This window comes from Diospyros lotus, chromosome 4, assembly GCF_014633365.1.
Source record: "Diospyros lotus cultivar Yz01 chromosome 4, ASM1463336v1, whole genome shotgun sequence".
NCBI classification, from domain to species: Eukaryota; Viridiplantae; Streptophyta; class Magnoliopsida; order Ericales; family Ebenaceae; genus Diospyros; species Diospyros lotus.
In genome coordinates, this window is record NC_068341.1 from 7100212 (window position 1) to 7114653 (window position 14442).

The window sequence follows — 14442 nt, forward strand, 5'->3', positions numbered from 1 at the left end:
ATATTACACACAACTCAAAAAAACTGTGAGATGAGTTGGCCCCTGTGGGCACATGTGGAGCAACAAAGGCTTTGGCTGATATAACCAATAGAAACAGACTTAATGCAATTTTTGATCGGATCCCCTCCCTACTGTTAACAATGGTGTTGCGAGTTGAGGCATAGAGACAAGTGTCCTCTTCATTCAATGACGTGGCAAATGGTTCAACCTAGTTGGCAAGATGTACATACTACAAGCAAGATTCAAGCTGAATCGCTATCTTGATTGGTATAAAACCAACGGGAATAAAGATACGCGTTAAAAACCTATGGCACATGATAGAAATGCTGAGAAAACTCGAGATAAGTTTCTAATGTTGCAACTGAATGAAAAATTAAGCACAATTCTAGCCAACACTTTCTTAATAATCCTTCATGCAGCAATCCAAATCCCAATTTTAATAATGCACTGAAAAACTTTGCTGGTAATGAAACATTTATGCAACTTTGTTGTTTTAACTCGGTTCGTAACAAACATTGCATCATCGATAGTGGTGCAACAGGCCACATGTATCATGATTTGCCATGATGAAAAAGAAATCAGAAATAATTCTAATGAAGGGAATAAATAACTACTGTACTTGGCAGAAAAGAAAAGGAGAAAGGGGAAAAACTAATAGTATCAGAATATAGCTTTCTAGGCTGCGAATTTTCCATCAAGAAGCAGTTCGTGTTTCGAACTGCTCAGAGCCCAGTGCACATTTCATCATCTACACACATTCCCCGAATTCTGTATCGATCCAAATCGAACAGTAAAGTCAAATTGAACAACATTCTCAAACAATGTGTATGCGCGAGAGTGTTTTGTCTCAGGGATCCTCAGAAGAGTAATGCTTGTGCTTTGTCATCAAATTAGACAATCAGGTCTCAAAGATTTCATGCCATCATAGGATCCCCAAGTAGGCAACAATATATAAGTAAACATAAAGAACAATTCTCGTCGAACTGAAAAATCTCAAAATCGTTAAAAGATTTCGAAAACATACAGAAAGCGCTTGATTGCAGGAGTTTTGGCAGGTTATTATTCACTGCGCCCGTGAGATTTTCGAGAGCGAAGTGACTCAACTCCTGCATCTGCATCTCTGCCTACTTATACGCATAATGATATGCGAGAAGAAACCCTAATTCAGAAATGTTTGACAAGAGGGCTTCGATCTAATAGGCAAACCTGCTAATCTCAGAGTTTCGGTGTTCTACAAGTAGAGCATAAGAGAAATGAAGAGAGGAGTTAGTCGTGCGATAAGAGGATAGCGAGGTGAAGCACCGAAGCTTGGTCTTAAATACATGAAAATTAGGGTTTAGGGGATCGCAAGGGGAGGGGTACTCTAAATTACTGAAAAGTCCTTCACCGCTTCGTCAAATTACAAGTGAGCCAGAAGTCGGTTTGCGGTTTCTGGGCCTGATCCATGAATTCCGGGCCCAGGATATAATTAATTACGAGCCTATTATTTTAATATAGAAAACCTACGAGTTCTCTGTTTAATAACAAATAAAAAAAATCAGTAATTCAGTGAGAGGGATCTGACTCTTGGCGTGGCAGAGGGGAATTAGATTCTCATAGTCATGGTTAGCTTTTCTCGACTACTTTCCCATATTTTCAAACCCTTTCTACCTACCTACCCACCATTTGTAAGATTCTACTTTACGCTACAATTATTGAAATTAGGCTTTGATTCCATGGCCCTTTTACATATCTTCCCTTGTAATTCTATTTCCACGTACTAACTTCACCCACTTACAAATTTACTAAAACTTCCATTCAAATAAAAAATTTCATATTTTAAATAAATTTTTAAAAAAACTCAATTCACCCTCTCTTAAATTTGCGGTGCATTTGTGCTATACTTGGAGCCAACCCAATGTTGGATGTGTGTGTGGTTTTTATTTTTAATTTTATTTTACTTTCTTGCTTGGTCCCCAAGATGTTCTAGAACAACTTGGCCCCCAAGTTCTTCTAGAAATACTTGGTCTCCAAACACTTCTTGATTGGCTTGGTCTCCAAGTTTGGTGGGTACTTATATATATTGGTGTGAAGTTTTCCATTCCTCACAAGCTCTCACATTGTTATCTCTTCTCAAGTTTTATCTCTCATATCAAGTTCTTTTCTTTGAGCTTTGGAAGAGTTTGGTATTCTCAAATTTTTCATCACTGAGAGTGAGCCCGTCTTGAATTCTGCTAGTTCCGATTGTTCGTGGCTGCCGTTCACCAGAGAGGTCATTTCATCCTGCTGAGACAGTTGCCGTAGTCTACTTGCCGCCGGTGCAGGGCGCTAACTGTCTTCAGGACAGCGCAAAGCGCGACTCGACCTACTTTTGTTCCTGCCTCTTCCACGATCCAGAAATTTGTTCCTGATTCCTTGTCGTTCAAGCTGGGAGCGGTGCTGTTCAACCATCTTCTCTGATTTACTGTTTTAGTTTGGTAACCTCTGTTGTTGTTCATTTAATTATAAGCTCTTGTTACCGTGAATATCAGCTGTTATAATAGTGGTTAAGTATATAGTATATGTTTCTTATACCGTAGCCGGTTAGAACTGTTTTTTTTTTTTGTATCAAGCAAGTTATTTCTATATACCGTACGTATCTATACTCTCTTTATCCCTAACAATCTGAAGACAATTAGTAAGAGAGTCTAGAAAATATGGATGCCCATATTCCTACTGATGGTTCCGGTGCTGCTGCTGCTGGTGTTGCCTCGGGTTCAAACCCGCCCCTTGTTGTTGCCTCGGGTCTTCGCCCACCCATTGCCGCTGTTTCTGCAACAGCTTCTATGCAAGGGCTCGGTTCAGCCGTGGCCAAGCCAACCCCACATGTGGAAAAGCCACCACCATTTAATGGTGAAGATTTTAAAAGATGGCAACAGAAGATGTTATTCTATCTGACCACACTGAATCTAGCCCACATCCTCAAAGATGATTGCCCCGTTGTCTCTGAGTGGCTTGGCCGACCCGCTGTACAATGTGTATTGCACAACGTATGCTACTTCCAAGCAATTGTGGGAGACCTTGGAGAAGAAATATAAGCTTGAAGATGCTGGCACCAAGAAATTTCTAGTAGGTAAGTTCCTGGATTACAAGATAGTTGATACCAAATTGGTGGTCAACCAGATGGAGGAACTACAAATCATCATTAGTGATTTGCATAGCGAGGGATTGGTCATCAATGAGCCATTCCAAGTTGCTGCTGTGATTGAGAAGCTGCCACCTTCATGGAAGGATTTCAAAAACTATCTCAAGCACAAGCGCAAGGAGTTGTCTATGGAAGATCTGGCTCTTCGTCTTCGTATTGAAGAAGACAATCGCAAAAGAGATAAAGTCTCAGACAGATTTGAAGCTAAGGCTCACTTAGCTGAGGCTCTCAAATCTCAGCCTAAGAAGCAGCAAGGCAAGAGAGTAAGCGGATCGCTGGGTCCGAAGAAGTCTACTACCAACAAACGCATTCAAGGCACCTGTTGGGTGTGCGGTAAGACAGGCCATAGGGCTATGGATTGCAGACACAAGAAGAGTCAAAGCTCTGGTAGCAACCAGCGCAAGTCTAAGCCTTCTTATGCCAATATGGTGGAAGATGATGAGATCGTTGCAGTCATCACTGAAGTTTGCATGGTTGATAATGCCAAAGGCTAGTGGATCGATACAAGGTGCTTCAAGGCACATTTGCAAGGATAGATCCTTGTCCTCAACTTATGAGAAAATGGATGGCACCGAAAAGGTGTACATGGAAATGCCGCAGCCTCGACTGTGGAAGGCAAGGGCAAGGTACTGCTAAAGTGGACATCTGGAAAGATCTTAACCCTCACAGATGTATGGCATGTGCCTGAGATTCGCAAGAATCTGGTGTCTGGAACCCTGCTGAACAAAAATGGATTTAAACTCGTTTTTGAATCTGATAAATTTACTCTTACCAAGGGGGGAATGTATGTGGGTCGAGGATATCTAGATGATGGAATGTTCAAGTTGAATGTACAGGCCCAAGTGCCTAAGAAGATTAATAAGAATGACTCTTCTACTTATATTGTTGAGTCGTGTGATGTTTGGCATTCAAGATTAGGACATGTCAATTATCGTTCCCTCCAAAGAATGGTTAATCTAGGGTTATTACCTAGTTTTAACATTGATAAGGGACACAAATGTAAAATTTGTGTTGAATCAAAGTTTACAAGAAAGTCGTTTCCATCTGTGGAAAGGAATAGTGAATTACTCGACCTAATTCACAGTGATGTTTGTGACATGAAAAGTACTCCCACTAGAGGTGGAAAGAATTATTTTGTCACATTTATTGACGACTGTAGTAAATATTGCTATGTATATTTACTACGCAGTAAAGATAAGACCTTTGATGTTTTTAAAACATTTAAGGCAGAAGTTGAAAATCAACTGGGAAAGAAAATTAAGGTCCTCAGATCAGATAGGGGTGGTGAGTATGAATCATCGGCTCTGTCTGAGTTTTGTGAATCTCATGGTATAATTCATCAGACGACAGCACCTTATACACCACAACAAAATGGTGTACCTGAAAGAAAGAATCGAACCTTGAAGGACATGATAAATTGCATGTTAAATAGTTTGGGTTTACCTCATAATTTGTGGGGGGAAGCGTTGCTTACTGCAAACTTTATATTAAATAGAATTCCACATAAGAAGTCTAGCAAGTCGCCTTATGAAGTGTGGAATAGTAGACAACCCTCTTACAAAATCCTGAAAGTGTGGGGGTGTTTGGCCAAGGTGCAGGTTCCTTTACCTAAGAGAACTAAACTTGGTCCAAAAACTATTGATTGTGTCTTTATAGGCTATGTCTCGCATAGTGCTGCCTATAGGTTCCTGGTAACAAAGTCAGAAATTCCTGACATTAATGTTAATATTGTTCTGGAATCTATAGAAGTGGAGTTCTTTGAGAATATCTTCCCTTTTAAGGGAGATAAACCCTGTGCAAGTGGTTCCAAGAGAACTCATGAAGCAAGTTCTTCAAAAGGCCAAGATGGGCAGAAAATTGACATCGAGCCTCGAAGAAGCAAAAGGGCAAGGAAGGCCTCTTCCTTTGGCCTAGATTTCCTAACCTTTGTGTTAGAAGATGAGCCACAAACATATGGTGATGCAATGTCATCTCCTGATGCTCCTTATTGGAAAGAGGCTATTAATAGTGAAATGGATTCCATCTTGCAAAACAATACTTGGGTATTGGTCAATTTGCCACTTAGGGTGTAAACCAGTTGGGTGCAGATGGATTTTCAGGAAGAAATTAAAGGCTGATGGTACTATTGATAAGTACAAAGCTCGGCTGGTAGCTAAAAGCTATCGTCAAAAAGAAGGACAAGACTTCTTTGACACGTATTCTCCAATTACGAGAATCACATCTATCAGGATGTTGATTGCTATTGCAGCGTTACACAACTTGGAGATACATCAAATGGATGTAAAAACAGCGTTCCTGAATGGAGATTTAGAAGAAGAAGTCTATATGGAACAACCTGAAGGGTTTGTTGTAAAGGAACATAAAATGAAAGTTTGTAAACTAGTAAAGTCTCTTTACGGGTTGAAACAGGCGCCTAAACAATGGCATGAGAAGTTTGATCACACAATGCTGTCAAATGGATTTAAGATAAATGAGTGTGATAAATGTGTTTATGTGAAAATCATAAACCAAGAATGTGTCATTGTGTGCCTGTATGTGGATGACATGTTGATAATGGGCACGAATCGAAGTGTCATACAGTCCACAAAACAAATGTTGAACTCGCACTTTGACATGAAAGATCTTGGTCTTGCAGATGTCATTCTTGGAATTCGAATAATAAGGAATTCCGAAGGGTATGCTCTTTCTCAGTCGCATTACATAGAGAAAGTGTTGAGAAGATTTGGTCATTTCGAGAGTAAGCCAGCAGTTACTCCGTTTGATCCAAATTCAAAGTTGAAGAAAAACCATGATGAAGGTGTATCTTCTCTAGAATATGCCAGAATTATTGGGAGTCTGATGTACATCATGAATTGTACTAGACCTGATATCGCCTACTCCGTAGGCAGGCTAGCGAGATACACGAGCAATCCTGGGCATGACCATTGGGATGCATTGGTCAGGGTACTTAGGTACTTGAGGTACACCCTGGACTACAGATTGCAATATACAAAATATCCACATGTACTGGAAGGATTTAGTGATGCTAATTGGATCTCTGATAGGTTAGAGACTAAATCAACCAGTGGATATGTGTTCACCCTAGGTGGTGTTGCTGTGTCGTGGAAGTCTTCAAAGCAGACGTGTATAGCACGGTCAACCATGGAGTCAGAGTTTATAGCTCTGGACAAAGCAGGCGAAGAAGCTGAGTGGCTTCGCCATTTCCTCGAAGACGTTCCATTATGGCCAAAGCCTGTTAACGCCATTTGCATATATTGTGACAACTTAGCTGCCTCAATGAGGACTAAGAACAGTGTCTACAATGGAAAGTCAAGACACATTAGGCGCAGGCATAACACTGTCAGAGAGTTGCTCACAAATGGAATAATTTCCATTGATTATGCAAAATCGAAAGAAAATCTAGCTGATCCTTTGACGAAATGAGTGACTCGTGAGCAAGTCAAATTTACATCGAAGGGAATGGGGTTAAAGCCTTTTAAATGACTTTTCCGGTGGTAACCAAACCTAGTTGACTGGAGATCCCAAGATCTAGGTTAAATTGGCCAACTGGCTGGAATAAGTCATAGTTGACACACTATGAAACTTTTAGTTTCTCCCCATGTCTCAGAAATTGAAGAGTGTGTCCTGTCGATGTTAAAGGGAAGGTTGATATCTTGATGTAAGAGGAGTAGTGACAGGGTACTCTTAGTCAATGCTTCCCTATATGAGAGTAGAAGTGGGGTCGCTTCTATGAGAACTGTTCAATGGCTTGGGTTCTCTAGAGCTCTCATGAAATCCAGGATGCTATCCAGGACCAAAATGGACACAATCGTATAGAACTCAATGGGTTAAGACATGTTGTGTGTGATGTCTATTGTCTCAATTTACCTTCAAAAGGATAGTTCAAGAGCTAGTCTCACTATTTCTTCGGTAAATTCGATAGACATTCACTAAGGAATGTTCAAGTTCAAAAGACACCTTGTTGATGCATAACTTGTCTATTTGCTCTCAGTGAATCCATGTCGTTTTGTATGATTTTAGTGCACACACACTCATGTGGGGGATTGTTGGATGTGTGTGTGTGTGTGGTTTTTATTTTTAATTTTATTTTTCTTTCTTGCTTGGTCCCCAAGATGTTCTAGAACAACTTGGCCCCCAAGTTCTTCTAGAAATACTTGGTCTCCAAGCACTTCTTGATTGGCTTGGTCTCCAAGTTTAGTGGGTGCCTATATATATTGGTGTGAAGTTTTCCATTCGTCACAAGCTCTCACATTGTTATCTCTTCTCAAGTTTTATCTCTCATATCAAGTTATTTTCTTTGAGCTTTGGAAGAGTTTGGTATTCTCAAATTTTTCATCACTGAGAGTGAGCCCGTCTTGAGTTCTGCTAGTTCCGGTTGTTCGTGGCTGCCGTTCACCGGAGAGGTCGTTTCATCCTGCTGAGACAGTCGCCGTAGTCTGCTTGCCACCGGTGCAGGGCGCTAACTGTCTTCAGGACAGCGCAAAGCGCGACTCGACCTACTTTTGTTCCTGCCTCTTCCACGATCCAGAAATTTGTTCCTGATTCCTTGTCGTTCCAGCTGGGAGCGGTGCTGTTCAACCATCTTCTCTGATTTGCTGTTTTAGTCTGGTAACCTCTGTTGTTGTTTATTTAATTATAAGCTCTTGTTACCCGTGAATATCAGCTGTTATAATAGTGGTTAAGTATATAGTATATGTTTCTTGTACCGTAGTCGGTTAGAACTGTTTTTTTTTTTTTTTTTTTGTATCAAGCAAGTTATTTCTATATATCGTACGTATCTATACTCTCTTTATCCCTAACACCCAATAGTTAAAAAATTCATTATTATAATGAATATTGCACATATTCCTCCTAAAAGATAATTCATAATCATCTTTTATTATTTTTAGAATAGACACGTCATTTATTGTCTGTTACTCCTGATTTTATAAAAATTATTAAATTAAAACTTAATTAAATATACAAAAAGGGAGAGATGTATATGCACAAATATCCAACCATATATTGTTTATAGCAAGAGAATAGGTGTATATATAGGATTATTATATTTTGAAACAAAAATGTTATATTCACAAATAAATCTTATAAACTGATGTCATACACATAAAATTTATAATAATTTTACTAAAAATGAACAATAATTTTATCTAAAATTAATAATAGATTTACCCATTATTGTGAATTTTGTAATTGTAAAAATATTAGTTTGTAATAAACATTGGGTCCGATGCGATGCCCACCAATGGTAACGAAGGTTGACGTGGCATAGGCATCCACCATGCAATCAGAGAAGGAGTTGAATAATCGAAAGAGGGCTAGACTTAATTTCTTTTGCACAAGTGATTGATATACAAATAACAGCAATATAAAATTTATTTTTCTCATTCCATTTAAGTTTAGTCTATTAAATAATAAGAAAAATATTAAGAGGCAAAGGACGTGCAAGGACAATAATGCGATTCCGCAATATGTGGAGAGGAGCAAACTAAATGCGGTGGTGGTGGTGTGCCCTTCTCCTTCCTTGGACGACTCCTCCCTCCCTCGCTCCCCAAGTCAATACAATACAATAATAATAATAATAATAATAAACGAAAAGAGAGAAAGAGTATGAATCCAAGAATATGGCTGTCAAGACTTGTCTGGTCGTCTTCGGATGATTCGTCATTGTCTGTCCGTCGTGGTGTATATTTACTATTATTTAATTCATCCAAGGAAAGCTTAGAAAGAAGTGAGCGTGGAGCGCAAGACAACAAGGCGCGCGCTGCAAAGTGGGCAGGCCATCACCGTCAGAACCTTGTCCTCGACTTGACCTAGCGAATCATCATGTGATTCTCACCGCAAACACCCCCCCATGCGCTGTCTACCTCGGTCAGCAAGAACCGGCTCATTTTTGAGCGACATAGATTCCCCTTGAATTGTATTATTATTATTATTATTAAAAGGGTTAAAACACACACACACACACACACATATATATATAGTATTTTTTTTTTTTTTGTATCCTAATATTTTATCTCAATTTGTGACCTTAATTACAGGATTTTAGCATTGGTTAGTTGGTGCTCTTGGTCTACCTAGATACGCTCAGAGTATTTATATTGTTTATTTTAATTATTTATACATATTTACATTTCCCCTTAACGAGTTATAGCTGCTTCAGCTCATTATTCACCTTTAACCACTGCCAGCTCCACTCTCCCATTGCAGCTTCCGGACCGGAGTCTTAAATAAGAGTGCATGATTTTATGTACTGTACTTAACTGGGTTATATGATTTTATTTTATCTCAATTAATACACATATATAGTCTCAATGAACACAAAAACTAAGTGAATGATAGAATTTTATATTAAAATTTTGAAAATGTAAAAAATAACAAAAAGGAAAAAAAAACTTAAATGTAGCATTTTTCTTTTTTTGATAATTTTCTGTAAATAAAAATTTCTTAACTAAAGTGATTTTGATTTTCCTGTTTAATACATGCAGTTGGGTTTACAGTGGTCAGCAACCCCCCCCCCCCCCCCCAAGAACCCAAATGAAAAGTTGACCTTGAATGCGTCAGCCCATACGTCTCCCATTAGCCCTTTCGTGGACCCAAAAACCCTGCACCATCTGTGTATATATACATCATTTGGGTCTAGTTTTTACGCATTCAAACCTCTACAAAGGTTCTGATCCTTTATTCCCTTTTCTCATTTCTTTGACATTTTATTTGTGACCGAAAAATCAAATGTGCCCGACCGGTGTTACCTTACCGCCGGACCCCGCAGCCAAGGGCGCCGATTTCCGCCCCGCCTTCGACGCCCTGGACGCCGACCGAGACGGAAAGATAAGCAAGGAGGACCTCCGCTCCTTCTACGCCGGGTTTTCCGGCGGCGTGGAGGAAGAGGTGATCGGGACGATGATGTCGGTGGCGGACGTGAACAGGGACGGGTACGTGGAGTACGAGGAGTTCGAGACGGTGTTGAGGGAGAGGAGCGGCGGCGGCGGAGGAGGAGGAGGGGTGATGGAGGAGGCGTTTAGGGTTATGGACAGAGACGGAGACGGCAGGGTGGGCGTGGAGGATCTGAAAGGATACCTGAAATGGGCGGGGTTTGGGGAGGCGAGCGACGAGGATGTGAAGGCCATGATCAGATTGGGCGGCGGCGATGAGAGGCAGGGCGTCACCTACGACCGCCTTCTAAAGATTCTGGCGGTCTGATGATGCGAATGCCGACGTTTCGATCTTCGTTAGAACCATATATACATAAATTATTATTATTACCATGTGTAATCTGATAATAAAGATTGTTTATGCATCTCCATGCGAGAGAGATCACAACATAGTTTATTTTTTGTTTTGGCTCAAATGGCAGATTGGTTATGAACTGTAGCATCAATTATTGTGATTCTTAATGTCTCCACGTTTTGATTGTTGGTTTGAACAGAAAGCTCTCAGATCCCAATCGGTGCTCATAAGGTTAGGTTTAAAATGATGATAACTTGAAATTCTATTGTACGTCCACACATCAGCCAATTGAATGTGTTCTTAGATTACTGTACGTCGATTATTAGTGATGACGTGAACATTTGTTTTTGTCTACAACTTTTTAGAGTAAGTTGAAGACTAACGTTATTGAATTTTGGTGAAATTATAAAAAAAAAAAAAAAAATTACTAACTTTTGAGAAATAATAATAATTACCTTTACTATTAAATAAAAAATAAATAATAAATTTACCTTTCAATCTTTATAGTTTTTTTCTTTGCTTGAAAAAAAAAAAAAAAGAATTAAATAATAAACCCACACCACCACAGAACACTAGTTTCAGGGTGATGAACTCATTTGAGTTCATTTTCTAACTTCATCTGAAATCCAAATCAAGTGATGAACCCATTTGAATGTATTTTCTAGTTTATCTCGAATCCAAATTTAGGTTTGAGATTAACAGCAAATTCAAGATTTAGGTTTGAAGAAAAAGGAAAGATCAGGTTTTTGGTGGAATTTTGCTAAAAAAAAAATCATTTTGTCGATAGAGTTTTCAGAAACCAAATCGAATTTAGATTTGGGTCTGATAGAATCCGGGCTCCAACGAACCTATAACACACAAAGGGGGAAGGGAGGATAGAGAGAAAATCAAGTTTCTGGTGGTGGTGTGCCATACCCTCCCATTAATGGGGTTTCCAACAACCTCATTGAAAACTAAATTGAAACCAAATGTATTAGGGTTGACAAAAACCCAAATGAATTTGAAACACACACACACACACACAAAGAATGAGAGAAGGTTAGGCTTCTGGTGGGGTTATGCTAGAAATAACATCCCACTAATGGGGGTTTGTGGCGAAACTTTATCAGAAACCAAATCCAACCTAGATTTGGGTTCAATTTGAGTTTGATGGAATCCAAATGAATTTAGGTTCCATCAAAGCTAAAACATATAAAGAGAGGAAAAAAGAAATGAGATCGGATTTCTAATAAGGTTTTTAGCAAAACTCTCGCCAGAAACCAAATCAAACCCAAATTTAGGTTGGACTTAGGTTTAACAAAACCCAAATAAATTTGGGTTCCACTAAAACTAAAACACACACATATAGAGAAAAAGAGAGAAGCAACAACAATTAGGTCCTTGGTGGGGTTTTGTCAAAAATACTATACCACTTACACATACACAAAAAAAGAGAAAGAGATAAGCAACAAGGATTGGGTCTCTCTGGTGGGATTTTGCCAAAAATACCACACCACTTATGGGGTTTCTAGCATAACCCCATCGAAAACCAAATTGAACCCAACTATGGGTTCCTTTAAATCTAGAACATAATGAAATAGAAAAAGGGAAGGGAAGACGGTGACCGAGTTCTTGGTAAGGTTTTGCCGAAAACATCATCCCATCAATAAGGTTTCTAGCAAAACCCTATTGGAAACCAAATTGAACCCAAATCTAGGTTCGATTTGGGTTTAACAAAACTCAAATAAATCTAGATTCCATCGAACCTAGAACATGGTGAGAGAATAAAAAAGAAGTGGAGATCGATTTTCTAGTGGGTTTTGCCAAAAAAATCGAAAATCCCATCTAAAACCAAATCAAACCTAGAACACACACAAATAGGGATGAGAAAGGTTCTGGTTGGGTTTTGCTAGAAACACCATCCCACCAATAGGGTTTTCAACAAAACCTTATCTGAAACGAAATCAAACCCAAGATCTAGGTTCGACAAAACCCAAATGAATTTTTGGTTCCATTGACCTAGAATGTAGTGTGAGAGAAAAATAGAGAAATCATCATTGTCAAAGTCTTCATCAAACCATCGACATCATTCCATCGTGTAAATCGCTCTACATTTGGAATAGCAAAATTTAGAACCATCAATACCTTCATCATTATTGTTAACCAAGAGATAAAAGATTAAAGACTTGAGAAAAAAGAAAAATTGTAACAAAAAAAAAAAAAGTTTGAGGGTATTGTGGTCAATTTTGAATGTTTAATGAGGGTTAACAAATGGTAAGGAAGAAATTGTGACACAATATTAAAATCTCAAGAGTATTTACTATATTTTTTAAACATTATAGTTCTTATACTTACCTTAAACTTCAAGGTATCTCGTAAAACTTTTCCTAAACTTTATGATAACATATGAATCAACCACCAATTAAATTTATATAATTTCACATAGGAATCAAACCACGTCTCGAATTAATTTGGTCTTAAAGTTCTTGCACAAATGGAACAAAAGTAATTCCCTAAAGATTGGGCGGAGAAAATGTCATTTCAATGTTTTAGTTAGCCAAAAAATTTTGAAAATTACTTGTAAGCATATGAAAATAGTGTAAAATGTCATATATTTGGTTCACCTCTTAAGGTTTTTTTCACTACTTTTGGGTTAATCTTTGCAATAAGATCACGAGAAAAATTTGTCAACCCTCACGGAGAATTAGTTGATTCTTTTTTATTTCACAAGTAAAGGAATAATTTAAGTTTAAATTGTCAAATAAGTGTGAAAAACCTTATCTTTTGGAGATTAAGATATGTAACACCAAAAACACTAGAAATAACTATTTTGTGTTTTTTTATACTACACTTAAATTTATTTATTTTCTAGGTCATGAGAATTACTTTGTGTTAAAGGCTGATTCTATGAGAACTATGTCCTAAGAAAGTGTTTTTAAACATTCTTCTATGAAAAATCCATATCATGGCCTAAAAAATATTTTAGTGCCCCTAGATTAAGTTCTTCCTATGATAATTATGTTCTAAGAAAGTGTTTTTAAACATTCTTCTACTTTGTGAAGAACCCATATCATGCCCTAAAAAATATTTTAGTGCCCCGAGGTTAATTTCTTCATATGATAACTGTTGATGTTCAGATTTGGTCGATCGTGATTCGTTAACCCACACTAGTATGATGAATCCAAAAGAGAGAAGAAAGGGGGTTATCTGGTTTGGTTTGTTGATCTGCCGTCCGGTCCCTACGATAATACTCTGACGCTCAAATAAGTAAGTGAGTAAGAAAATGCAGAGTATCAACAAGTTGGTGAAAAAAACATACCATGGCTTTTTGAAAGAGCTGGTAGATATATGGGAGGAGAAAATGTCATTCAGCATGCCCTATACGTTTGCGAGTGATAGGACTGTATATCTGGCGCCGACAGAAACGTCCATACAGCAATAAGATGCCGACAAAATCCTCATTAATGAGAATGAGATATAAGGTAAACGCGCGAAAATCCAAACGCAACTATAATGATATTGTTGCAAGGAGTCGAGATGGAACTGATATAAGCCAATCAAATGGGCAAAGAAGACGGGGCCATATTGGGCCTGAATGGCCCAACTAAGATGGCCACTAGGCCACTAATATTTTCGAGCACATAAGCTACTCGTTATGCAAACTGATTGGCTAGATCAACTAATTGCGAGAGTTGCTGGGAGCTCGCTCGAAACATGGTTGCGAACTCGTTCGTGTTAAGCTTGATTGGTCCTGCAATTCGAGCTTGGGCTCTAGCAATGTGCGAGCTAGCTCCGATTTATTCAACTTGAGTTCTATTGGGTCTCGTGCAATTGGGCCGACTTGCTAAATTGAGCCCAACCCATAAGAAATAGAACGAGAAATACTCGTAACAATAACTATGTCCTAAGAAACTATTTTCAAACATTCTTCTACTTTGTGAAAAATCCATATCATGGCCAAAAAATTATTTTTGTGCCCCTAGATTAAGTTCTTCCAATTTGCTATTTGAGAATATAATACGCTTGAAATCCAATAAATATGAAAATCGAGTAGTTTGATCTCTACCATAACT

General features: G+C 38.5%; 2 protein-coding genes and 2 non-coding genes across 4 annotated transcripts; 2 read left to right on the forward strand and 2 right to left on the reverse strand.

Annotated features, from left to right (window-relative positions):
- Window positions 1-657: 657 nt before the first annotated feature.
- On the reverse strand, window positions 658-752 carry LOC127800881 (small nucleolar RNA snoR118). The gene has a single exon (XR_008022899.1). It is a non-coding gene; the product is annotated as a small nucleolar RNA snoR118 (small nucleolar RNA).
- A 101-nt stretch (window positions 753-853) lies between these two features.
- Window positions 854-930, reverse strand: LOC127800873 (small nucleolar RNA R66). Its single transcript, XR_008022891.1, has one exon. It is a non-coding gene; the product is annotated as a small nucleolar RNA R66 (small nucleolar RNA).
- Window positions 931-2675: 1745 nt separating this feature from the next.
- Window positions 2676-3657, forward strand: LOC127799207 (uncharacterized). Its single transcript, XM_052333020.1, has 2 exons — window positions 2676-2846; window positions 2932-3657. Exons 1-2 carry the CDS (start codon window positions 2676-2678, stop codon window positions 3655-3657), a joined length of 897 nt encoding a protein of 298 aa, XP_052188980.1.
- A 6231-nt stretch (window positions 3658-9888) lies between these two features.
- On the forward strand, window positions 9889-10557 carry LOC127798781 (calcium-binding protein CP1). The gene has a single exon (XM_052332383.1). The coding sequence runs from the start codon at window positions 9893-9895 to the stop codon at window positions 10361-10363; it is 471 nt and encodes a 156-aa protein (XP_052188343.1). The 5' UTR covers window positions 9889-9892; the 3' UTR covers window positions 10364-10557.
- The last annotated feature ends 3885 nt before the right edge of the window (window positions 10558-14442 follow it).